This window comes from Pleurodeles waltl, chromosome 11, assembly GCF_031143425.1.
Source record: "Pleurodeles waltl isolate 20211129_DDA chromosome 11, aPleWal1.hap1.20221129, whole genome shotgun sequence".
NCBI lineage: Eukaryota > Metazoa > Chordata > Amphibia > Caudata > Salamandridae > Pleurodeles > Pleurodeles waltl.
This window is the reverse complement of record NC_090450.1, coordinates 950,645,631-950,673,426: the sequence shown is the minus strand read 5'-3', so window position 1 is coordinate 950,673,426 and position 27,796 is coordinate 950,645,631. Positions and strand designations below refer to the sequence as shown.

At 46.3% G+C, this 27,796-nt stretch overlaps 1 protein-coding gene across 6 annotated transcripts in view; it reads left to right on the top strand.

Moving 5' to 3' along the window:
• The window catches only part of CABIN1 (calcineurin binding protein 1), a 1,028,293-nt gene extending 1,001,145 nt beyond the window's left edge, over nt 1–27,148 (top strand). For all 6 annotated transcript variants that reach the window (XM_069215153.1, XM_069215155.1, XM_069215154.1 and 3 more), the window contains exons 36-37: nt 24,220–24,446; nt 25,477–27,148. In XM_069215153.1, coding sequence (XP_069071254.1) covers nt 24,220–24,446; nt 25,477–25,620 — 371 coding nt within the window. In that variant the 3' untranslated portion in view covers nt 25,621–27,148. The remainder of the gene's footprint in view (nt 1–24,219; nt 24,447–25,476) is intronic.
• Nucleotides 27,149–27,796: the final 648 nt, after the last annotated feature.

Below are 27,796 nucleotides of genomic sequence, written 5' to 3'. Positions count from 1 at the left end.
CCTATAGGAGCGTCCCGGCTTGGGTAGGACCACTATGAGCACCTTGCATTGGGAATCTGGGAGCTGACCATGAGTCTGTGCCACGTTAAACACCTCCGGCAAGGGCTGGGTGAGAAGCACGGAGTAAGTGGTGTAATATTCAACCGGTAGACCACCGTGTCCAAAGTTTTGTTCTGAGCTAGTGCGGCCCTAGGTTCTTCGAGTTGAATAGGTTCGTCAAACTCGCCCTCTGAAGTGGTGAGAGCCAAGTCAGGGAAATATCCTCCAAAAAGGCCCCCAACTGCCTAGGGGCGGGAGCAGGATCCTCAGCGTACAGTGTGCGGTAAAAGTCATGGAAGGCGTCATTAATAGCGGCTTGTGTGGTAGCCAAGCAACCATTGCCCAACTTATTGGCCCTTACTGGGGTGTTGTAGGAAAGTAGCCTCTTTCTAACTTGGTTACCCCCACTTTTTGGCCTGCTTGTCAGTGTGTTTGACTATGTTCACTGGGATCCTGCTAACCAGGACCGCAGTGACTGTGCTCTCTCCTCTAAATTTGGTTGCTGGTAACTTTTTATCCCCAGAATTGGCATGCTGGTGCCCCCATATAAGCCCGTAGTATATGGTACCTAGGTACCCAGGGCATTGATGCTCCGGGGGATCCCTATATGCTGAAGCAGTTATTCTGCCACCCATAGGGAGCCCATGCAAAGGGTTCTGCAGGCCTGCCATTGCAGTCTGCTTGAACTGGGTGCACGCACCCGGTTTCACTACAGGTCACTGCACCAGGTCACCCCTATGGTAGGCCCTCTCAGCCCAGCTTCATTTTACTGGACTTCGTGAGTGCAGGGACGCCATTTTATATACAGGGAGTGCAGAATTATTAGGCAAGTTGTATTTTTGAGGATTAATTTTATTATTGAACAACATCCATGTTCTCAATGAACCCAAAAATCTAATTAATATCAAAGCTGAATATTTTTGGAAGTAGTTTTTAGTTTGTTTTTAGTTTTAGCTATGTTAGGGGGATATCTGTGTGTGCAGGTGACTATTACTGTGCATAATTATTAGGCAACTTAACAAAAAAAAATATATACCCATTTCAATTATTTATTATTACCAGTGAAACCAATATAACATCTCAACATTCACAAATATACATTTCTGACATTCAAAAACAAAACAAAAACAAATCAGTGACCAATATAGCCACCTTTCTTTGCAAGGACACTCAAAAGCCTGCCATCCATGGATTCTGTCAGTGTTTTGATCTGTTCACCATCAACATTGCGTGCAGCAGCAACCACAGCCTCCCAGACACTGTTCAGAGATGTGTACTGTTTTCCCTCCTTGTAAATCTCACATTTGATGATGGACCACAGGTTCTCAATGGGGTTCAGATCAGGTGACCAAGGAGGCCATGTCATTAGATTTCCTTCTTTTATACCCTTTCTTGCCAGCCACGCTGGCGAGTACTTGGACGCGTGTGATGGAGCATTGTCCTGCATGAAAATCATGTTTTTCTTGAAGGATGCAGACTTCTTCCTGTACCACTGCTTGAAGAAGGTGTCTTCCAGGAACTGGCAGTAGGACTGGGAGTTGAGCTTGACTCCGTCCTCAACCCGAAAAGGCCCCACAAGCTCATCTTTGATGATACCAGCCCAAACCAGTACTCCACCTCCACCTTGCTGGCGTCTGAGTCGGACTGGAGCTCTCTGCCCTTTACCAATCCAGCCACGGGCCCATCCATCTGGCCCATCAAGACTCACTCTCATTTCATCAGTCCATAAAACCTTAGAAAAATCAGTCTTGAGATATTTCTTGGCCCAGTCTTGACGTTTCAGCTTGTGTGTCTTGTTCAGTGGTGGTCGTCTTTCAGCCTTTCTTACCTTGGCCATGTCTCTGAGTATTGCACACCTTGTGCTTTTGGGCACTCCAGTGATGTTGCAGCTCTGAAATATGGCCAAACTGGTGGCAAGTGGCATCGTGGCAGCTGCACGCTTGACTTTTCTCAGTTCATGGGCAGTTATTTTGCGCCTTGGTTTTTCCACACGCTTCTTGCGACCCTGTTGACTATTTTGAATGAAACGCTTGATTGTTCGATGATCACGCTTCAGAAGCTTTGCAATTTTAAGAGTGCTGCATCCCTCTGCAAGATATCTCACTATTTTTTACTTTTCTGAGCCTGTCAAGTCCTTCTTTTGACCCATTTTGCCAAAGGAAAGGAAGTTGCCTAATAATTATGCACACCTGATATAGAGTGTTGATGTCATTAGACCACACCCCTTCTCATCACAGAGATGCACATCACCTAATATGCTTAATTGGTAGTAGGCTTTCGAGCCTATACAGCTTGGAGTAAGACAACATGCATAAAGAGGATGATGTGGTCAAAATACTCATTTGCCTAATAATTCTGCACTCCCTGTATGTACTGGACATAGGTCGATACCTATGTCCAGGTACATAATGGTAACTCCAAAAATGGGCATGTTTGGTATCAAACATGTCGGAATCAAGTATTGGAAGTATGATTCCATGCACTCCAGGGGCTACTTAGAGGACCACCAGCATTGCTACCTCCAGTCTTACAGGGTTTTCCGGGTAACCCAGCTGCTGCCACCCCTTAGACAGGTTTCTGCCCACCTGCTGCTTGATTTGATCAAGCCCAGGAAGGCAGAACAAAGGATTTCCTTTGGGAGAGGGAGGTAACTTCCTTTGGAAAAAGGTGTAACTGGCTTGGGAGGGGTAGCCTCCCAAAGCCAATAGGTTTGCTTTGAAGGACACATTTGGTGCCCTCCGTGCATAAACCAGTCCACACCTGTAAGGAAATGCCTCCTTGGCATGGTTACCCCCTGACTTTTTGCCTTTGCTGGTGCCAAGTTATGATTTGAAAGTGTGCTGAGGCCTGCTAACCAGGCCCCAGCACCAGTGTTCTTTCCCTAACCTGTACCTTTGTCTCCACAACTGGCACACCCTGGCATCCAGGTAAGTCTCTTGTAACTGGTACCCCTAGTACCAAGGGCCCTGATGCCAGGGAAGGTCTCTAAGGGCTGCAGCATGTCTTATGCCACCCTGGGGACCCCTCGCTCAGCACAGACACACTGCTTGCCAGCTTGTGTGTGCTGGTGGGGAGAAAATGACTAAGTCGACATGGCACTCCCCTCAGGGTGCCATGCCAACCTCACACTGCCCATGGTATAGATAAATCACCCCTCTAGCAGGCCTTACAGCCCTAAGGCAGGGTGCACTATACCATAGGTGAGGGCATAGGTGCATGAGCACTATGCCCCTACAGTGTCTAAGCAAAACCTTAGACATTGTAAGTGCAGGGTATCCATAAGAGTATATGGTCTGGGAGTCTGTCAAACACGAACTCCACAGCACCATAATGGCTACACTGAAAACTGGGAAGTTTGGTATCAAACTTCTCAGCACAATAAATGCACACTGATGCCAGTATGCATTTTATTGTGAAATACACCCCAGAGGGCATCTTAGAGATGCCCCCTGAAAACATACCCGACTTCCAGCATGTGAATCTGCGGCGTCTCATGCCACGAACAGATGTACACTGGGTAAGTGGCATTGTGTGTGTGTGTGTGTGTACATCTCCGATATTCTCTGTTTGTGACTTGAGATGGCACTCCGGGCAGCTTAGCAAAAGTCATCTTTATTATTCCACAAGGTATAGTTTGTCCTCAAAACTGAACATCCACGCATTTTGGCTGTCAAAGCCCTTGTCACGTCGCAAACGTGCAGTGCTCATCATTATTTGTACACATTTACCAATGTATTAGCACAAATGATGGACTTCTTCGTCTGAACAAAGATGCACTGCCATCTTTGAATATTATGTTAACCAACAATTCACCAGCGTAATTACAGAGAGGGAACATTTACCTCCACAATACTGTAAACTAAAAACCATCATGAGTTTGCATGATAAGTTCAGTCTTGAGCTTTGGATCCCAACTTCATGCGCCCACACAATACCCCTGAATAGATGTGTCGCCACAGCATCACTAATTAAAATGTTTGGAAATAACTCCCCAGTTGACTAGAGAATTGCCATGCCATCGCTCACCTACATTCATTAATAATCCCAAAATTGAAACACTCAGATTCCAGTCCACAAACATTTGATACATTAAAATCCACATTGGCAACATGTATAATGTAACATTCAAAGATGGCGCTGGGTCTTTCTTCAGGGCAAAAGCGCGCCATTTGTGTTAATGAATTGGTAACTGTGTACAAATAATAACGAGCACTGCACATTGGCATCATGACAAAGGCTTTCATAGCCAAAACACTTTGACGTTCAGTTCTGTCGCCAAGCTGTACCTTTTACAATAACAAAGATGACTTTTGCTATGCCGCCCAAAGTGCTGTCTCTTGAGTGACACACAACAGAAAATATTAGATTTACTTAAGCGTGGGCACAAGCGTATCACGAGCACCCCCGGTGATTAGACAGCCTGCTGACCAAACATGCACTCCTGGATATAGATATGTGTGTGCATGTGCATGTGTGTGTGTGTATATATATATATATATATATATATATAAATGTATATGTTCGATGGCATGTGTAGCTGCAGATACACATGCTGTGCACTGTTCCTGCCATCTAGTGATGGTCTCGGAGTGTTACAAGTTGTTTTTCTTCGAAGAAGTCTTTTCGAGTCAAGGGACCGAGTGACTCCTCCTTTTGTGCTCCATTGCGCATGGGCGTCGACTCCATCTTAGATTGTTTTCTTTCCGCCATCGGGTTCGGACGTGTTCCTCCCTCTTCGCTCCGTAATTTGAATCGGGAAACTTAGAAAATCATTGAAATTCGTCAGTATTGTTTACGTTCGGGACCGGTTTACTTTCATTACATCGACAACAAGACCGCTTCGGCGGCCCTTAGGGGCTTCCGCACTTCACCAAGGCCTGGTCGGCCCGACCACACCCGTCGTCGAAGTCTAATGGACTGGACCCCCTTCCGTTTCTGTGTCACGCCAAGTATCCTTATACAGACCAGCATTGGGTCTGTAACCTGTGTTTATCGCCCGAACACAGAGAGGATACTTGTGAGGCCTGCCAAGCGTTTCGATCCAAGAAGACCTTAAGGGATCGACGCGCAAGACGACTACAGATGCCGTTGAAGCCGAAACAGCATCTCGACGTCGAAGAAGAAGAGATGCGGATATCCATTCAAGAATCGGATTCGGATGAATCCGACGATGATCGACCTTCGACGGCGGCGTCAAAAGTGAGTACACCTGCCCCGTCCCACACCCAAGGTCAGACCAAAAAACTAAAGGCCACGGGGACGCCACTGCTGGAATGCCATGGCTCCACCCACAGAAAAGAAGGTGACCAAGTAACATCAGCACCAAAAAAAGGCAAAACTTTGCCGAAGACTTCTGACTCCGGTCGAGAAACTGGCACCAAAACAAGTCTGCATCGAGTCGAGCAAGCCTCGAAAGAGCTTATCAGAACCGAAAAAGACAATTTCGATGGGAATTTCGGTACCGAAAAAAACGGCTTCGGAGCCGAAACGGTCTTCCTACACTGAAGAGCAAGGGCTCTCTCTACAGCTCAAAGAAAGGCACAGATTTGAGCAGGAACTGGATTTAGAAGAGCATGGCCAAACTCAGCACTGGTTAGAAATCCAGAAAGACATGGGGAAGATACAAACCATCCCTCTGCTCAAGTCAAAAAGAAAACTGGCTTTTCATGAGACTGAGATGCAACCAAAAGCGTAAGTGGTTAGAGAAAGGTCACCAACCCCACATTTCTCACCATAAACATCACCACTCCCATCACCACAGTTGTCACCAGTGGGTACACCAATAGCACAGTCACCCACCCATACTGGGATGACTGAAGACGATGCGGACCCGTGGGATTTATACGACCCACCTATATCGGATAACAGCCCAGAGTGTTATCCAACAAAACCTTCACCGCCAGAGGACAGTACGTCCTACATGCAGGTACTGGCCAGAGCAGCAACATTCCACAACGTAACAATGCACTCGGAACCGGTGGAGGATGACTTCCTGGAATTCACGCATGCATCGTACCAAAGTTTACCAATGTTACCGGGCATGCTTAAACACGCACAACAGGTCTTCCAAGAACCTGTAAAAGGGAGAGCCATCACGCCAAGGGTCGAAAAGAAATATAAACCGCCCCCGTCAGACCCAGTGTTTATTACTCAACAGCTCCCTCCGGACTCAGTGGTTGTGGGGGCTGTAAGGAAAAGGGCAAATTCACAGTCATCAGGGGATGTGCCACACCCTGATAAGGAAAGTCGTAAATTCGACGCAGCAGGGAAAAGAGTGGAATCGCAAGCAGCCAATCAGTGGCGAATTGCTAACTCACAAGCCCTACATGCCCGCTAGGACAGGGCGCATTGGGACGAGATGCAAGACATCATCCAGCACTTGCCCAAAGAACACCAAAAACGTGCCCAGCAAGTGGCTGAAGAAGGACAGGCCACATCAAACAACCAGATCCGGTCTGCCCTAGACTCTGGTGATACAGCTGCACGGACTGTCAATACAGCAGTAACAATTAGAAGGCATGCATGGATGCGAAGTTCTGGGTTTAAACCAGAAATACAACAGGCGGTATTGAATATGCTGTTTAATCAACATCAGCTATTCGGACCGGAAGTGGATACCGCAATAGAAAAAAAATTAAAAAAGACACGGACACGGCCAAAGCCATGGGCGCGCTCCACTCCTCCCAATACAGCTGAACATTTAGGAAACCACAGTTTAGGGGAGGTTTTAGACAGCAACCATCAGAACCATCCACCTCCCAAACAAAACCCACCTACCAGTCTCAGTACCAGAGAGGGGGGTTTGTGGTTCCTACAGAGGACAGTTCCCAAGAGGAAGAGGGAAATTCCAGCCTGCCAAGCCAACCCCTAGCAAGCAGTGACTTCACTGTCACACTTCCCCAACACATATCACCGGTGGGGGGGAGATTAACCAAATAGTACCACAATTGGACACACATTACCACAGACACGTGGGCCCTATCAATTATCCAACATGGTTACTGTATAGAGTTCATAAGACTCCCTCCAAATGTTCCCCCAAGAACGCACAAAATGTCTATACAACACTTAGACCTATTACAAATAGAGGTCCAAGCACTGCTAGCAAAAGAAGCCATAGAGCTTGTACCCTATCACCAGAAAGGAACAGGCGTCGACTCACTGTATTTCCTTATCCCGAAAAAAGACAAAACGTTAAGCCCTATCTTAGATATCAGAACACTGAATCTCTTCATCAAATCAGATCATTTTCACATGGTAACACTTCAGGACGTAGTCCCCTTACTAAAACAAGGAGAATACATGGCAACGCTAGATCTCAAGGATGCGTATTTTCACATAGCTATCCATCCATCTCACAGGAAATACCTCAGGTTTGTAATACAAGGCAAACATTACCAATTCAAGGTATTGCCCTTCGGGATAACAACAGCGCCCAGAGTATTTACAAAATGCCTGGCTGTAGTAGCAGCTCATATAAGGAGACATCATATGCACGTATTCCCATACCTGGACGATTGGCTGATAAAAGCCAACACTCAATGACAATGTCACGTTCACATGCAATACGTAATAGATACTCTACACAAACTAGGGTTTTCTGTAAATTACCAAAAATCTCTCTTGCAACCATCCCAACTACAACAATACTTGGGAGCCACACTCAACACACAAAGAGCAATTGCCACTCCAAGCCCACAGAGAGTTCAATAGTTTCAAACTATGGTGTCAAACATACAACCAAATCACCAGTACACAGTCAGATTTGTCATGAAACTACTAGGCATGATGTCCTCATGCATCGCTATTGTCCCAAGCGCACAGCTACACATGCGGCCCTTACAACAGTGCCTAGCAAAACAATGGACCCAGGCACAGGGTCAACTTCAGGATCTAGTGTTGATAGACCGCCAAACACACTCTTCGCTTCAATGGTGGAACCCTGTAAATTTAATCAAAGGGAAGCTATTTCAAGACCCTGTGCCTCACGCCATTATCACAACAGATGCTTCCATGATTAGGTGGGGAGCACACCTCAACAATCACAATATACAAGGACAATGGGACAATCAACAAAAACAACTACACATAAATCACTTAGAACTACTAGCGGTCTCCCTAGCACTAAAAGCTTTTCAGCCCCTTCTAGTCCACAAACACATTCTTGTCAAAACAGACAATGTGACAACAATGTACTATCTAAACAAACAGGGGAGGACACACTCGTCACAACTATGCCTCCTAGCACAAAAGATTTGGCAATTCACAACAACATTCGCCTAATAGCACAATATATACCAGGCATTCACAATCAGTTAGCTGACAATCTCAGTCGAGATCACCAGCAAACTCATGAGTGGGAAATACATCCCCAGATTCTACAGGATTACTTCTACCGCTGGGGGACACCAGACATAGATCTGTTTGCAACAAAACAAAACACAAAATGCCACAACTTCGCATCCAGGTACCCACACCCTCAGTCCAAGGGCAATGCTCTATGGATCAATTGGTCAGGGATATTTGCTTACGCTTCCCCCCCCCTCCCACTCATTCCTTTCCTAGTCAACAAACGGAGTCAAAACAAACTCAAATACTCATAGCACCAACGTGTGCTCGCCAACCGTGGTACACCACACAGTTGGACTTCTCAGTACTACCTCATATCATACTCCCAAACAGACCAGATCTGTTAACACAACACAAACAACAGATCAGACACCCCAATCCAGCATCACTCAACCTAGCAATCTGGCTCCTGAAGTCTTAGAATTTGCCTACCTAAAACTTTCAAATGAGTGTATGGAAGTCATTAAACAAGCAAGAAAACCGACAACAAGGCATTGTTATGCTGACAAATGGAAAAGGTTTGTTTTCTACTGCCAAGCAAACCAAATCACACCGTTAGATGCTTCCATACAAAACATTGTGAGTTACTTACTACACCTACAAAAAGCAAATCTCGTTTTTTCTTCTATCAAAATTTATCTCACTGCAATCTCTGCTTACCTGCAGATTAAACATACAAACTCACTTTTTAGAATCCCAGTTATTAAAGCCTTCATGGAAGGACTAAAAAGGATTATACCTCCTAGAACCCCACCAGTACCCTCATGGAATCTTAATATTGTACTTAAACGACTCATGGGCCCACCTTTTGAACCCATGCATTCTTGCCAAATCCAATTCTTGACTTGGAAGGTAGCATTTCTAAAAGCCATCACTTCACTACGAAGAGTTAGCGAAATACAGGCGTTCACTATCGAAGAACCATTTATACAAGTACACAAACATAAAGTGGTTCTCCGCACAAATCCGAAATTTCTGCCAAAAGTAATTTCACCGTTTCATCTAAACCAAACTGTAGAACTCCCAGTCTTCTTTCCACAGCCAGACTCAGTAGCAGAAAGAGCACTGCATACATTAGACATAAAGAGAGCACTAATGTATTACATAGACAGGACAAAATCATTTCGAAAAACTAAGCAATTATTTGTTGCTTTCCAAAAGACCCGTGCTGGTAACCCTATATCCAAACAGGGCATTGCCAGATGCATAGTCAAATGCATACAGACCTGTTACCTTAAAGCTAAAAGAGAGTTACCCGTTACACCAAAGGCTCACTCCACTAGAAAGAAAGGAGCAACAATGGCTTTTCTAGGTAACCTACCAATGACAGAGATTTGTAAGGCAGCCACTTGGTCTACACCCCATACGTTTACCAAACATTACTGTGTAGATGTGTTAGCAACACAACAAGCCACAGTAGGACAGGCAGTACTAAGAACATTATTTCAAACGACTTCAACTCCTACAGGCTGATCACCGCTTTGGGGAGGATTACTGCTTTGTACTCTATGCACAGCATGTGTATCTGCAGCTACACATGCCATCGAACGGAAAATGTCACTTACCCAGTGTACAGCTGTTCTTGGCATGTTGTGCTGTAGATTCACATGTGCCTTCCCGGGAGCCTGTAGCCGTTTAAGTTCATTAAAATTGTATATATGTAAATAAACATTCCTTTAACACAAACTATGTACATACATATCTATTTTATTTCATGGGCAACTTTAGTATCCTCATTCTACCACTCCTACCTCACCTATGCAGGGAAAACAATCTAAGATGGAGTCGATGCCCAAGGGCAATGGAGCCGAAAGGGAGGAGTCACTCGGTCCCGTGACTCGAAAAGACTTCTTCGAAGAAAAACAACTTGTTACACTCTGAGCCCAACACTAGATGGCAGGAACAGTGTACAGCATGTGAATCTGCAGCGCAACATGCCACAAACAGATGTACACTGGGTAAGTGACATTTTCCATATATCACCTCCTCTCAAGTTGCACTGTTGTCTGCGTCCACACGGCAGACCGAGACGGGGTCGCAAACCACAATATATCAAATCCAAATGCTCCTTTCTCCCTTGAAAGAAACGTCCCGGCCACTCGATCTCCTCAATTTCAAAAATAATTTATTATGGCAAAAATAAAACACCCAACGCGTTTCGAGAGACAACGCTCCCTTGATCACAGGCCTTTCAAGGGAGAAAGGAGCATTTGGATTTGATATATATATATATATATATTTTTATTTTTTATTTTTTTTGATTAAATGGTAAATATATGCTTAATCAAGCATTGCAGCCTATCTAATACAGAGTTTAAATTTTCTTTTTCCTAAGACACAATAGATACAAATTGATTTATAAAGCAACCCTCAGCAACATCATCATTTTTCTGTCGTTTTATCATTGAAAAAACATGCAAAATGAAGAGAAAACAGCCTTGTGAGGTAACCTCTGAATGACTACAAATTAGGAATCTGCTCCATTGAGTAGCCAGTAGCTACCCTCCAAGACCATCATGTCATGCCTTGTACTGGCAGTTACTTCGGAGTACCAGTTCTATTTTTTTTTGGCTCATGAGAAAAGTATCCTGGAGAACTTTTGGGGTTAAAACCTCCTGTTATTTACTTTAAACAGATTTTCTCTTAATTCATTTTGTCTTCACTCAACATTGTCCTTAGACCTTAGTGTTTTTGACAGAAAATGTGTGGATTTGTTCACCTTATTCTACTTGTTATCCACCAAGAATGACAGTCAAGCCTTTTTTGTTTGTAAACTGTTTCAGCTGCAGCAGAAAGAAAAAAACTAAAGACACTCATGCACTTCGTTGTTTGTCTTCCAAACTCTCATTTTGTGCAAGAATAGACTTTCTGCCAGGAAACAACTTCAAGGATAAACTGAAGAGGAAACAGATCAAGGATGTGTAGGGGTGCCCAAGAGGGCCCAGTGAAGGTGCCTCAACAGCTGGATTCGTATCTATGTACACCCACAGAGGGAGAGTCCAAGGAATGGAGGAGGGATAAGAAACACCACTACTCCATGCACAAGCTTGGCACATGGTCAGGGTCACCATCGGTAATGATGTCAAAGACAGAAGTACTCCCTACATGGTCACTATCAAGAATAGACATCTCGATCACATTCATGTCGAAGTGGACCCATCCAAGGAGATGACGTAATCGACGTTTAGGCATTCGCTATTGTAGCATTCAACAGGGAAAATCAACAACATGGAAGCATTAGAGTTCAACAATGAAGGGTTTATTTAGCCACTGAGACTTCAACTGTATCTGTGGATCGCCAAGCACTTTCCTGTTTGCTGTTGTGGCACTCGACAGGGAAATCAACAACATGGAAGCATTAAGTTCAACAATGAAGGATTTATTTAGCCACTGAGTCTTCAACTTTGTCTCTGGTTCGCCCAAGGAATCCCCTCTTTTTCATGCCAGTAGATGATCCTCTCCAAACATCGCTAACACCTCATGCAGTCTTAAAGGCTGTTGTGGGGCACAATAACATAATAAGTTCTCCACTCAAAGTACTGTTGCCATCTCTAATGACTCCTATGCCTAATGCTTATCACTAGCAAAAACTCTTGGACCCATTTATGGTAAGCAGCCATCTCAGAGAAAAAGGAGAAAATCTCTGTCTTCATCATGTTACTTTGGTACTGGTACCAATTCAGATCCCTCTGCTACCTAGACTCCGAGGTTGCCTCCTAGGTATCAGTGTTGGATTTCCCACATAGGCAGCCTTAATGTATTTCAGGAGATATTATTGCAAGGGGCTGCAACATTTAGTATCCCTCTACAGCATCGCAGTCTTCACTCTGTTATTTTGGAGACACTATAACAAAGGTAGCAAATTTTACACTTGTTGCCTCTTATAAGAGAGTTTGCAAAAATTGCAGCAGAGATGTTTATTATGGCAGTGACTACCAAAGTAGCAACATTTAGCACCAGAACAAGATCCTCTGTATCTCTCAATAGATCCTAAATCCATATTCTAAAACAAGTTTGGGATTGTTGCATCAGTGAGAAAAAGACAGGCATCTGCTCCCGAAACACAATACCACCTGAAAGGCAGAGTAAACACCTGGATACCTTAAATTAGAAAATCTGGGTGACCGCAGCGTTACCGTTGACGACCACCAACGCCATTGTTCATTTTCACTTGTATGACAGGTACCATTGTGAAACAGTTGACATGTTTGCAGATGAACAGTCTTCAGGTAGACACAAAGACTATGTAGAGGTGGTTAGAGAAGATCTTATGCTACCCCCATCAGGTGTTAAGTGTCTTCTTAGGAAAAGGGTATAGAGCCGCATCATGTAACTTCCATGGACTTAATTCGCTCACATCATTGTGAATCTTTGACACAATATGTGCAGGTGAAAATTCTAAATCTTCCTTTCACTGGTTTGCTATTCTTTGACTGATGAGAAGCAGAAATGGTGGTCTGAGGCAGAAATATAAAAAGTGGTAGGACTGGAGGAAAAGACGACATTTTTCAAACCCCATAAAAGCATAAGATGTTTTTCCATCATTATCAGTCTTAGAGGATTCAAACTTCTTTTTGGCAGCCATCATATCAGCAAAGGCAATAGTACCAATCACACCATTCTTCTAGTGTGTGAAGGTTCTGGCAACTCCAAAAAGACTTGGGATATAAGACCCATGGCAACTCACATTGACTTTCCCATTTTCCCTCTCTTTGTGCACCTTTCGGGGGAAAGGGCAGTGGAGGACGGTGGAGGAAGGGTGGTAAAAGTATTACAAAAAGCATTACAAATCACCTATTAGAATGGAAAAACATAACACAAATTGATGATGAATTCTGTGCAAAATTGTTATTCTCTAAGTTTAAAGGAACCCCCAATGTCAGTTCCACAGAAGAAGACCCTGAATTTTCAACTCAACTTACTAAAGAAAGAGACTCGGGTCCTTACTTTTGACTTTATTGGTCACAGAGTATTCTTGTATTTGGCTTCGTGTTGCCATGTGTCCTTAGAGTTCATCTAGGTGTAGGCCTTGGAGCCCCCCCAGGCATCACAAACGGACTGTGTGAAGGCCCATCACACACATCTGTTTGCTGCAGTCTGCAGTTTAAATCCAGTGGTTTTAGGGGATGACATTTCCCTTGCGCACTGGATAAAGTATCAGAGGAAAATCAGGTCAAAGACCAGGGAGAAATTCTGGATCTGCGTCTTGTCACAGAAAGAAAGGAACTGATGTCAACATACACACTTATATGTAACTCCACTCATCACTTCCATAGCAGAATGACTTCGGCACAGAGCCAACCAGCATTATGCAGGAAAAGTCTTAGTTTCCAGATCTAGTCTTACTCCTAGGAATTATTTGCAAGGTGAAGAATCTGCAGTTAGTTGGGGTATCCACCAGAAATATTGTTACAGAACGTCATTACCTTGTTCGTCCAGGTGTGAAGACATGAGCAGCAATGGAGTTAAAGAGGGAATCCTTTATTGATTGCATCCAAAAGAAGTCAGTAATCAAGTGTTTCAGTGGAGGGACAGATTCAAGCCTGCAAATTATCTTGGTTGAAATTTTTGTGATTCATGGGTGCCATGATAGAATCCATACTTATGACTGAATGATTCTGCACATGCTTAACGAGTATTGGATTAATATGAATGCTCGAACACTCAGTTTTAGAAAAACAGAACCCTGAATAACTATGGTTATTGTTAGTAGGGGAGAAAGAGCGCAGAATTTCAGTCAGTTAGCTAGCAGGTGGCTAGTGCTTTGACAAGCTGCTGAGGGTCTGTCAGCTTGTATCCTTTTTCTCAAGTTAATATGCAAAGCACCCCACAGACAGGCAGCCAGTCTTACTGTAAACAAAGCAGATTCTGTTTTGATTTCTTCCCAGTGTCTGCATGGAATTTGTCCTCAGAGTTGGGTGCTAGAATCCGCACCTCTGGCTTCCAGTCCTGGATACGAATTATTAGTTTCTGATGGTGAATCTAACCACAGATTCTTCACCTTTTAAATACTTCCCCAGGCATCAGACTTGATCTAGAAAATATTCAGCAATACCCCTTAGCGCCGGCAGCTCTGCATTGATGTCGCTCTGTGCCGGATGTGAGTGCACGGACCGGTATAGGCTACACCCATGCGTGCTGACATCAGTTTCTTTCTTTCCATGCCAACAGATGTGGATCTGGTGCTAACCCTTGTCTCATTGAAACATTGCTACAACAAAATTTCTACTAAAAACAGCATGCAAGATAAATATCACCTCCCAAATCCACAGGATTTAAAGCCTGTGGGGAATGTTACGAACAAATGTCTGTACTTTGCCTGAGGTGGACCACAGTACCAAGGCCTGCAGTGATTGTGCCTTGATGAACCCCAAGGCCAGTATAGGCCAGGATCTAAGCTCTTCATTGCGAAGCACCACAAGACCCTGCACCAGGATCGTTCGAGGTGTAAAGGTAAATTCCGGTCCCAATCATGCTCCCTAAGTCGCTCCTGCAATGGTTCCATGACAACTGGGGTTCCCTAGGCTGTCAGAAAGGCTGCAGCCTTTTGGATATTAATAGCTCCCTCTTGTGTGCCTTCGGTCCTCAAGGACCCAAGAGGCCTCCCAACTGAATTTCCACCAGGAGCTCCATCCTCAGCACCAGTTGGGCTCTCTGGATCTGCTCAGGTCTCTGAACTGTTGTCAGTACCAGGTCCCTTACTGGCACCACAAACCACGCCAGATCGCGATCTACCGGCGCCATCGACTCCAGGCGGTAATAGCCAGCCCATAGTGCTGTCTAACGTCAAAATGGTGTCATCCTGACCTCGACGGAGGGCGCACTCTTTGCTTGAGATGCAACCTCTTTACCTCCCCTCTAATTCTGACACAGTGCCTCTACATTCTGGAAGGGCTCATGTCCTTCATGAGTTGTTCAATAATGGGGACTGTGATGCTGGGGATGAAATTGCCTAGTCTTAGCTAAAGGACAATTGGTACGAGGATCTCCAAGATGCTAGTGGTCTGGATACTGCCCCAGACACTAGACTAGTTTCCCTCCACAGGGCCTGCCACGGAAGACAGCGCCTCCTTTGCTATGGTTATGCGCAGGGTGAGGAAGGTTCTTGATCTTCAACTTCCCCTCAAGAAGTTAAAGCCAATGTTCTGATGTAGGTGTTACAGCCTGGCTGGTCAGGTTCTGAGCCCCTACTCCCATTCTTCAATGAGGCTCTTACTGATAGTGATTGGCTCAGATAGGTAACAGAGCCAAACTCTACTCAGGCCCACCTGTGCATCATTTAAACTCTAGACACCATCGCCCTGCTCTGGGTGACCCAGCTGTCCTCACCCACCACCCCACTTCTGAGAGCCCTGTGATGTAGGCTTCGGCAAGTAGAGTAAACCCAAACTAGTTTCCCACTACTCCCCCTGACAGGGAATGAACAGAATAGGGGCTTTTGGTAAGCATGTTTTTCCTCCACAAGTTTGGCCCTTCTTTCAGTGCATGCCAGCTGCCTCTAAAGCCACTACTCGCACGCCTTGTGGAACCCCGAAGTCCAAGTATTGCCCAAGGTCCCAGAAGTAGTGCAAGCCATGCTTTCCCAGGCCATGCAAGATGGTTGTGATGCTGCCAAGTTCACCATCCACTGCAGACTGCACAGTACTGCCTCCCTCGACTGGGCTATTGGTACCAGTGTGGCGATTCGCAGGGACGCCTGGATGTGTGGTCCATTGGCTTTTCTGGAGAAGTTTAGGCCAGTTTTGTGGAAGATCTGTTTAATGTCTCCCAGCTTTTGGGGGATAAAGCAGACTCGGACCCTAGAGTGCTTCAAAGATATCAGGGCAAAAGCATGCTCCCTGCTGCTCCTCCACCCCAGCTGCACTAGCAGTTCCGCTCCCTCTGTGGCTGTGGTAGGGGCTTCCTGTATCAGCAACAGCCTCCCAACAGTCCAAACAGAAGTCACAATCACCCTAGCTTTTTTTGTGGCTGTGGTACCCACATGAGAGGGCAATAGGGACAGTGGGCAGTCGGGACGTCCGCCACCGCCCCTGCCCTCCCCCTCTAGCTAGTGAACCACCTTAAGCCTCTTTATCATGACACTGTCTGCTTGTTTGGCAGGTGATAATTTTGAACAAGTGGGTCCTGCAAATTGTTCAGTGGGTTTACACTTCATCATTTCTTGCCACCTCGTCGCATCTTCCACCATCCCCAGAGTGACTAATGGAGGACCATCCGTCACTATTGCAGCAGGAAGTGCAGGCTCTTGTGGCCAGAGGGCCATAGAGAACGTGCTGGGGCCAGACGTTTGTAGTCGTTGCTATTCCCACTACATCCTGTATGCCTCCATCCTATTTTAGACCTTTGTCCTCGCAAATGACAAATTTAGGATGCTCACGCTGGTCCAGGTTTTTTCTGCCCTCAACCCCAGAGACTGGATGGAAGTGCTGGACCGGCAGATAGCTTATTTCTACATCCCGTCCTGCAGGCCCACAAGCATTAAGGTAGGCCACAAGCATTTTCAGTTTGTTGTCCTCCCTTTTGGTCTTACCAGTGCCCCTCAGCTGTTCAAGAAAGTGATGGTGATGGTAGCAGCACATCTTTAGAGGTCAAGAGTACCAGTCTTCCCCTCACTCAATTGCTGGTTGTTGAAGGTGGGCTTTCCCCAGGCATTCATCATTTATCTCCAGACTACAGTGAACCTTCTGGCATAGTTGGATTCACTATAAACTTGCCAGTCAAGACTGACGCCTTAACAAACACTTCCCTTCATTTGAGCCATTCTGGAGTGCAGTGTTGTGCCTATCACCCAAAGAGAAGAGTCCAGATCATTCAGACTGTGATCCTGATGTTTCAGACTTTGTCTTAGATTTTAGGGAAGGTGATTCTGAGGCTGCTGGGACTAATGGCCTACTGCATTCTGCTGGTCAAGCATGCCAGGTGGTTAGATAGAGCCTCTACTAGAAAGAGCATTACTGAAGTAAGTAATTTGTTCATTCTGATGGATACAACTACCTGTGGATTCCTCACCTAATGAATACTCCCATGGCGCCAGCATTCGACGGAAATCTTCTTACTAGTCTCTGCACGTCGACGAGGACGTCACTCTAGCCCACGCAACGCCGTCTGACGTCATACAGGCAATAAGAGGTCCTCGCCGACGTGCCGATGACAGTTCCCTTTTTTCCGTGCATTCGAAACGGTTATCTTCGAGGGAGCTACTGTTACCTTCGTGGTTACAGTGTATTGTCTGCTGCGTAGTCTTCTCTGCGGTAATAATGTCTCAGAGGAAGTCGGGTTTCAAGCCCTGTCGAGAGTGTGGGGGCAAGATGTCAGTTACAGATCCTCACTCCGACTGTCTATGGTGTTTGAGCTCCGACCACGACGTCTCGACTTGCGATTCATGTCAACACATGAATCCGAAGGCCCTCAAAGAGCGTGAGGCCAAGTTATTCATGGCAAAGTCAAAGAAGAAGGAGAAACATCATAAGAAGTCTTCTTCGCCAAGGTCTCACCGGCGTCATCGAGACTCCCGGCGCCGTAGAGACTCACGACGTCATTCCAGCAAGGAGTCTCGTTCGAGGTCACCTTCGGCTCGGCGTCGGAGGACTTGGGAGGTCAGCCCCACGGTAACGCCGCATCCATCGACGCCGTTGCCCTCTCCGGCGTCACCGACTTCGCCTGGTCAGGCGTCGGTGATTGAGGTGGTGCAGCCTCTTGTGTTTTCTCCGGCGTCGCAGACGTCGAGGCCGGCGTCGGGGTCGCCCTCGATCCAGGCACCCCAGTATCCGGCTTTTCCCACTCCTGGAGCCGATAGTACCGCGTTTCTTAATGCGATGTATACCATCTTTCAGCAGATGGCTCCAGGAGCTGCTCCGGCTGGTCCTTCGGGGCCCTTGGCCTTTTCGTTGGGTGATCCTGCGCCTCTTCGGCCGGCACCCTTTATGCCCTTTCTCCCTTTTGGGAATGTGGGCTCGGCGCCGGTGCCGGCGTCGGTGGCCGCTCCGGTGGCTTCGGATGTTTCGGCCCCGGAGGTTGCCCTTCCGTCGAAGTCAGGATTTTGCCCTGTGACTCCGGTTGGTCCATCGGCTCCAAGACCTCGTCCTCCGGCTCCTGCCTCGGCGCCGAAGCTGCCTGTGGCGCCGGACGCGGCGTCAGATGCTTCTGGAGAGATTGAGGACTCTGGAGACGGACTACATGGTCTGGATACAGCCAGTGGGCTGGACACTTCCCCTGAGTGGGACCTTTCATCTCCAGGGGAATATACGGATTAGGCTGCTTCCTTTCATGCTGTGGTGAGGAAGGCAGCAAGCTTTTTGGACCTGCCTTTGCCGGTGGCAGAGGCGAAGCAGAATTTGCTGACAGAGGTATTGCATCCGGCCTCTGCTGCAGCTGAGCCTCTCTTGCCATTTAATGAGGCTTTGCTGGATCCGGTGTTGGAGGTGTGGAAGAAGCCGGTGTCTTCCTCGGCCGTTCATAGGGCTGTGGCCACGAGGTATCGAGCTGCACCATCTGACCCTGGCTTTCTCTCTAGACACCCTACGCCGGAGAGCTTGGTGGTGCAAGCCTCCTGTTCCTCAAAGTCAGCGCCTGGTTCCTTCCCGACGGTGCCTGGAGACAGAGACTCCAAGAAACTGGATGCGCAGTCGAAGAAAATATTTTCGTCATGCAGTTTGGCGTTGAAGGCCACCAACGCAACGTGCATTCTGGGGAGGTACATCCATGCTCTGATGGATGATATTTCGTCTTCATTTACGGAGCTCCCCCAGGGTCTCTTGGATGTGGTCTCGGACGCCCAGGCTGCCGCGACCCAGATTATCCAGTCTGGGCTGGACACGACCGACTCGGTGGCCAGGGCGATGGGCACGGCTGTGGTGGCAAGAAGACAGGCCTGGCTCCGAAACTCAGGGTTTTCTGCGGATGTGCAGTCGACCCTGCTGGACCTCCCGTTTGATGGGGACAGACTGTTTGGAGCCAAGGCAGATTCGGCCTTGGAACGATTTAAGGAGAGCAGAGCCACAGCCAAATCGTTAGGACTGCAAGCTCCTTCTTCCTCTGCCTCTTCTAGATTTTTCAGGAGGTTTCGGGGATATGGGCGTGGTTCTTCTTCCTCTTCCTTTCGGGGGAGGTTCCAGCAACCCGCCTCTTCCCTCCCCTATAGGTCATTTAGAGGGAGGGGGAGGGGTGGGGCCCGTACCAGAGGAGCCTCTCAACAGCACTCTGCCTCTTCCTCGTCCTCTGGAGGGGTGCAGCAGGGGAAGCAGCCTTAGGCTTCCACCGTTTCCCACTCACTCCTCTCCTGTAGGGGGAAGATTACAGCATTTTCTCCACAAGTGGAAGTCTATCACAACGGACACTTGGGTTCTCGGCATTGTGGGGAAAGGCTACGCCCTTCCCTTTCGGGAGTTCCCGCCCCTCATCCCGCCCCGCCCATCTTATTGTTCAGAAGAACACCTCCTGTTGCTAGAACAGGAGGTTCAAGTCCTCCTTTCAAAGGGCGCGGTAGAGTTGGTCCCAGAGCAGGAAAAGGGTCGAGGTTGTTACTCAAGATACTTCCTGATTCCCAAAAAGGATGGTCAGTTGAGACCAATCCTGGATCTGAGGATCTTGAATTGGTTCCTTAAACAGGAAAAGTTCAAGATGCTGACCCTAGCACAGGTGCTTTTGGCATTGAACAAGGAAGATTGGATGGTGTCTGTCGACTTGCAGGATGCTTACTTTCATATCCCGATACTCAAGTCGCACAGGAAGTATCTCCGGTTTGTGGTAGGGTCGCAGCACTATCAGTTTGCGGTCCTCCCGTTTGGTCTTACTTCAGCACCTCGAGTCTTCACAAAGGTGATGTCAGTGGTTGCGGCGGAGCTCAGAAGGAAGGGGATACCAGTATTCCCTTACTTGGACGACTGGTTGATCAAAGCCAAGTCCCCGGAGCTTGTGTCGCATCATCTGCAGTCAACAACCCAGTTGTTGTTCGACCTGGGCTTTTCGGTGAACGTGCCCAAATCTCACCTGGAGCCCTCTCAGCGCCTCCTGTTCATAGGGGCAGTACTGGATACAACATTGAGTCGAGCCTTTCCTCCGCCTCAGCGGATTCAAGATATTCAGGAATTGGTTCCAATGTTTCGAAATGGAGCGGTAGTTCCAGTCCTCAAGGTCCTTCGTCTGCTCGGTCTGTTCGCCTCCTGCATTCTGTTGGTCACGCATGCTCGCTGGCACATGAGGGCTCTTCAGTGGTGCCTCCGAAGGCAGTGGTCTCAACACAAGGGAGATTTAGAAGGTACTGTCAAGATCTCCAGAGATGCTGCTGTGGAATTGAAGTGGTGGATTGCGGGCAACAATCTTTCACAGGGAAAGCCGTTCGCGCAGTCGCCACCAGTGGCCACGGTCATAACGGATGCTTCCACCCTAGGATGGGGAGCTCATCTGGGGGATCTGGAGATCAAAGGGCTTTGGTCTCCAGAGGAACAGGTGTTTCATATCAATCTGTTGGAGTTACGGGCTGTACGTCTGGCTCTCAAGGCCTTCCTCCCATCCCTTCGTGGTCAGTCGGTACAGGTCCTGACGGACAATACTACCACGATGTGGTACATAAACAAACAGGGAGGAGTAGGGTCGTACCTTCTCTGCAGAGAAGCTCTTCGGCTATGGTCCTGGGCAAAGGACCATCAGATTTGCTTGGTGGCAAATCATCTGGCCGGGGTCTTGAATGTACGTGCGGACAGTCTCAGTCGCCAATTCTCGGCAGACCACGAGTGGCGTCTCCATCCAGATCAAGTCTGTTTAATCTTCCAGATGTGGGGGTTTCCTCGGATAGATCTGTTTGCCACTCGGGAGAATGCGCATTGCCCATTATTCTGCAGCCTCCAGTATCCGATGCAGGGAGCGTTGGGGGACGCGTTTCAGATAACCTGGTGCGACCAGTTGCTTTACGCGTTTCCCCCCATACCCTTGATTCCTCGAGTGTTGAGGAAAATTCGCCAAGACCGGGCCCAAGTCATCTTAATAGCTCCGGATTGGCCAAGGAGGGTATGGTACTCCGACCTTCTCCAACTCTCACTGTGGCCTCCGCTCCGTCTCCCTCTCAGGGCAGACCTCCTCTCGCAGTCGCAGGGGCAGGTTTTACACCCCAACCTCCAGAGTCTGCACCTACATGCTTGGAGATTGAACGGGGCAACCTGAGTTCCTTCTCTCTCCCGCCTGATGTAGTGGATGTTATCTTAGCGGCCAGGCGACACTCCACTAAATCTATCTACGCTAATAGGTGGTCTAAATTTGTTATGTGGTGTGGAGAGAGACAGATTGATCCCTTACATGCTCATCTGTCACATGTTTTGTCTTTTGCACTGTCTCTAGCGCAGAAAGGTTGTGCAGTGGCTACCATTAAGGGTTATTTGTCGGCCTTGTCAGCCTTCATTTGTCTTCCAGACCAACCATCGTTATTTAAATCCCCTATTGTTCTCAGATTCTTGAAAGGTCTTCTGAATCAATATTCTCCAAAACCATTCGTTATGCCTCAATGGGATTTGTCCTTGGTCCTGACTTTCCTTATGGGGTCCCCTTTTGAGCCTATGCATTCTTGCCCCTTAAGGTATTTGGTTATTAAAACAGTATTCCTGGTAGCTATAACATCTGCAAGGAGAGTGAGTGAGTTGCAGGCCTTATCGGTTAAACCCCCTTATATAACGTTTTATGGGGATAAGGTGGTGTTGAGGACCAAGGCTGCTTTCCTTCCGAAGGTTGTTTCACTACATCGCCTGGACCCAAAAAGGGCGTTGAGCTTCTATATCGACAGAATGAAAGATATCAGGCTGGAGGATCAGCTGTTTGTCGGATACGTGGGCAAGAGGAGAGGAAAGGCAGTCCATAAGAGAACACTCTCCAGGTGGGTTGTTCTTTGCATTAAAATCTGTTACTCTTTGGCAAAGAAGGATCCGCCTGAGGGCATTAGAGCTCACTCCACCAGAGCTAAGTCGGCCTCTTCGGCCTTGGCCAGGGGTGTTCCTGTGGTCGACATCTGCAAGGCCGCAACTTGGTCGTCCCTTCACACTTTTGTGAAACATTACTGTTTGGACTCTGAGGTCAGAAGGGACGGTCATTTTGCACGGTCAGTGCTGCAGGATTTCTTGGTTTGACCATTTAGGCACCCACCGCCGGGCGTGGTACTGCTTTGGGACTCTATTCATTAGGTGAGGAATCCACAGGTAGTTGTATCCATCAGAAGAACGAGTTACTTACCTTCGGTAACGACTTTTCTGGTGGATACATTAGCTACCTGTGGATTCCTCACGGTCCCACCCGCCTCCCCGTTGCCTTTTTGGTCTCTCCAAGCAATCCTTGAGTGTGCTCCTTTTGGTCTTCAAAGTTGCAATACATTTTGCATATATGATATTTGTATATATGTGTATATTTATATATAAATCTATATATATTGTGTATATACATGATTCGTATGTATAAATATATTTATTTGTTTAAAAAAAAAAAAAAAAAAGGTTATATTAAATCTACAGCTATTTTATTGCAATGTTGTGTGATTTACAATATTAAGAGATGTTGCTTTGCTCTTTCATTACATTGGGTTATTATTATTCTCATGCACGTAAAAAATGTTGGTACTGTCATCGGCACGTCGGCGAGGACCTCTTATTGCCTGTATGACGTCAGACGGCGTCGCGTGGGCTAGAGTGACGTCCTCGTCGACGTGCAGAGACTAGTAAGAAGATTTCCGTCGAATGCTGGCGCCATGGGAGTATTCATTAGGTGAGGAATCCACAGGTAGCTAATGTATCCACCAGAAAAGTCGTTACCGAAGGTAAGTAACTCGTTCTTTTGGCGTGTTGTGTAAGGAGAAGATTGCATTAATGTACCTATAATTCATAGTTTTCTCCCCAGGTTCTAAAGTTCATCCACCACTGTGTACCATTAATGTACGGTCCTCTGTCAACAACCTTCTGTATGGTGATTTTTCTGGGATTCACTAGATTATCATTGTTGAACAGGGTCCTAGTGCGTCCATATAGTTGTTGGGTAGGATGTACTACCGAACATGAAACCATATCCTACAGTTTTCTTTCTATATTACCAACTTCTGTCAATTTGCTTTTACCACATGCTCAAACATTGTCTTTTGACCCTGATAACGGAGAACCAGGCGAATGAATGAGCAGGCTGGAAAGGTGGTATATGGATACTTCATTCAAGTCACAAGCAGACCTTTTTTTTTTTTTCCTTATAATGGTCTTGAGTGAGTGAATTGAATAAAAGTAATCTTGGCTAATATATAAAGACTCACATTATAAATTAGGTACTACACACTCAAGAACGTCGATAAGTCCTCCCAGATGTTGAGAAGTCCTTTCAAGCTTCCAGATGGAGGCACTTAAAATATTACAGGTTGAAATGTCAATATTAAGGGGTCCATTGCAATCCGGGTAGTTTAACAGAGCTGCTCCTTGTCAGATGTGCTTTTGGGGACTTGTAAGGGCACGAGCCGAGGGTAGATTAAGGACAAATAGGATATTACAGTAATAAAACTGTAGTAGTCAGACTAAAAGGGCAGGACAGTTAGAGAGCAGAGGAAGGAGAACAGAAAGCTACTGTTTGATAGCATATTGGATGTTGTTATATATGCCTTTGAAGAGGAAGGAAGAAACCTCTTACTCATCTTCTGAAGCATCCAGAGGATCTTAGATGCATAAGATGTGTCATAGTGCTTTTGTACCCCGCAGGGCTTAGCTAGTCTCATGTACCTGCATATGGATATTCTACCCTCTGCTTGGCATTTTTAAGCAAGTTTACAAGTAGGGATGCTAGACTCTCTGGTCCTATCTAAGCTTCTCCTTCTTATCTTAGCCTCCAGTTCCAAGGCAGAGATGGACAGCAGTACACAACCTGCCAGTAGCCAGCAGAGCAAAGCAGACAGCCCCCGCATTAAGACCCGCATCCCTCCGAACATGCCAAAGCTCTTTATCCCCTCAACTGTCACCAAATTCCCACCAGAGATTACGGTCACCCCTCCGACGCCGACATTGCTCTCACCCAAGGGAAGTATTTCTGAAGAAACCAAGCAGAAACTGAAGGTAAGGAACTAGAGGCAGCTGCCCATAGTGTCATCAACAAATAATTGCATGTGTGTGCTGGAAGTTCCGCATGGTGACAGGGTGGAATTGATATCATCCAGTGAAGCTCTTCAGAAAACAGCAGCATGGTATGTAAATTGCTTTTTACTACAAGCAGGTTATTGGGGGAATGAAAACAGGGTGGGACAGAAAACCTTGTCAAAGGGCCTTTCCTGAAGGGCTGGCATCAGGGACAGTCACTGAAGGGCGGACCTCAGGGGTTGTTAATAAAGGATCGAGTGCAGAGATTGTTACTAATGGGCTGACAGCAGGGTCTGTCAACAAAGGGCTTAGCACAGGGATTGCTAACAAAGGAATGACTGCAGGGATTGTTAACAAAGGGTTGAATGTAGAGGTTGTTAATTAAGAGCTGACAGCGCAAATTGTTAGCAAAGGTCTGACTGCACAGATTGTTACCAAAAAGCAGACTGTAGGGGTTATTTAACAAAGGGGTGGTTGCAAGCAGAGATTGTTACCAAAAGTCTGATTGCAGGGATTAACAAAGGACTGACCACAGGGGTTGTTACCAAAGGGCTGACTGCAGGGATTGTTAACAGAGGGCTAACAAAGCAGGTTGAGATTTAGGATCCATTATTGAGAGATCGTAAAGATCGCTAGAGTAACGGACAGCATTTGTAATATGTGCAGACTCTTGGTACAGTCACTGAAGGGCTTCGGTGATAATGTGTCACCAAAAAACACTTAGCCCTGGGGGGCTCACTGAAGGACTAAATACCATGGCTGTGACTGAATGAGTGTCAGCAGGGCATAATACTGACGGTCTGACTGCATGAGGTGCTATTAGAGGCCTTGTTGCAGGTGATAGTTTTAAAGAGCTGGTGTGTAGGGTGTGTGGCTGAAGTGCTGGGTGCAGAGGCTGTTGCTGTAGGTCTGGCTGCAGAGGGTGTTACTGAAACTCAGCCAGCAGAAGGTGGTTATCTTTAACTATTTATTGAGAATCAGCTTAACGTGTTCTCTTTTCTCTCTGCAGTCTGTGATTCTGTCTTCACAGTCAGCAGCAAATGTGAAGAAGGAAAGTCTCTGTCAGCCCGCTCTGGAGATCCTTGAGACCTCTAGCCAGGAGTCGTCACTGGAGAGCGATACTGATGAAGATGACGACTACATGGACATTTGAAACAAACTCTTGGGGAGGCCTCCTCCCCATTGCTCACCATAGAACCTTTGTCATCACTGCCAATCCTCACCAGCTATGGCAGCATCCACCCCTTCGCCGGCACAGTGTGTCCTCCATCTCCTGTTGTTTTCTTTCTTTGACTGCCTGCAGTATTGCCTTCACCATGTAGACACTGCCTCATGGTGTGCCTGTGATAAAGAAGATGGATTTGTACCAAAGGCAGAGCCCACTGACCATTGCTCTGTTTGTAATTCTGAACTGTTTTGGTCCACACAATGACCTCATGGAATACAAGTGGCTGTGCCACCTTTCTTTCTCTTTCTGTTGTTTGCATGATCCAGCTTTCAGTGTAGCCAACACGTGGGTTAAGCACTCCCCCTCCCTCACCTTCACTGTCTACTTCTCTTATGTGTTTCGGCCTTTCATCAGTGCTATGCAGTCTCCGTGCATTGCGCTTGCACCTGTTGCTGTTCCCAGATTTGTTTTTCTGTTTTTGCTTGTGGAGGGAGGGAGAGTCAGGAGGACATGTTGGACCAGATGCTCAGAATGGGAGAACTCTGATAGTGCCTGGTGATTATCCTTGAAGGTGGGTCTGGTATGCCGGCTTACATCAGTATTTTCTGCTCACCGTTAAGCTTCAGATGTTGAATTGGGCCCTCATCACCCATGAGAATGCTGTAAAGCAACTATAAGCTGGTGGGGGGGGTGGGTTTTTTCTGATTCAACGTGCAATACAGATATTACATTTGATTGGCTGTAGCTTTTGTCTATTGCTACAGAGCTGGTGAATCTGGGGCCTTACTGTATTGACTGTAGTCTGTTTCTTGGATGCAGTGAGTTGAGGGCCTAAGAGATATTTCAGTACAGGTTGAAGATTTGCGGTGACACAATGAGTAACTGTTCACTTTGACAGTGAAGTTTCTGTACTGCATGATGTCTTGCAACAGAGGGATCAAGTGCATCTTCTTTGTTCTTGTCCATGCTAAGTTGTGGCTCATGGATGCCTGTATATGTCAGGATGAACTAGACCAGCAACAGGTGAGCTTAAAGACAGGTTCCTGTTCACTACTTCTTCCCACTGCAGAAAGAAGTACATGCCAGTAGCTGTCATGGACTTAACACAAAAGAAAAGGCAGCTTTTTATTTAGGGGTTTGACCTACCAGCAACAGATTATGACTCCCAATTCCAAATGAAGGCATTTTATGCTCTGAGGTGGCACCTTGCTTTGTGCTCGTTTTGATCAGTAAAATGCCGAGCAGTTTGATTTTGGCGTCAGTTTTCTTGCAGCCCGAGAGTCATGGAGAGCTTATTTATATGGAATGTAACAGAAGTGAGGGAAATCTGCCTGTTCATTTTTTTTTTACTGAATGTTTACTTTGTAAAATATTGTATGCAAATATTTCAAGATAAAAAAAGAAAGAAAAAAAAAAGGTGTATGTGGGGGTCTGGCTGCAGGAACTGCAATGGCAAAGTCCCACAGCTTCATATCAAAAGCTTCTTTTCTAATAAAGTTGAAACAGACTTGAAGTATCTTTGTGTAGAATAAGATTTTTCTTTCCTTTGAAGTTGCTCTGATTTAGGAGATGTTGGGTGCGCCGGTTACCAGTAATGAAGAGATCCGCCACTGAAATATTGAAAACTACAGTTACCATTGGAAAATGTGATATTTCCTGTAAAGGAGTAAATGCCTGTGTTTATATAAAGTGAATTGATGTCTGTGTAGCACAAGACAAATTTCAGACGTGGATACTTAACTGCCATTGCTGCTGTTGCTCTATTACGGCAAACTTTAGGCTTTACCCGAAGTTTTAATAACAAGCACGATATTCAAAAATCCATTTCACTCCAGTCTGCTTTGAAGGGGGAATCTTCTCATTTAATGCCACAGAAGACAGAAGGATAATTTAAATGTCTTGTATCTTTTGTTTTGCTTAAGTAATACCTCAGGGCTTTTCTAGTGGGGCTGTACAGTTTGCACAGAAAAAAGGTAAAATAACTCTCTGGTTTAGATGACAATCTGAAATTTGTTTTGAGAGGGAAGATAGGAAAGTACTTAGGAACATTGTATTTCTATGAAGCACCATTTAATGTGATTCATGTTCCTTTCTAGAAGTCAGGTCTATTCAAAAGCCCATCTTCCATGAGCTGTTTCAGGTATCCCTGTTACATAGGTTA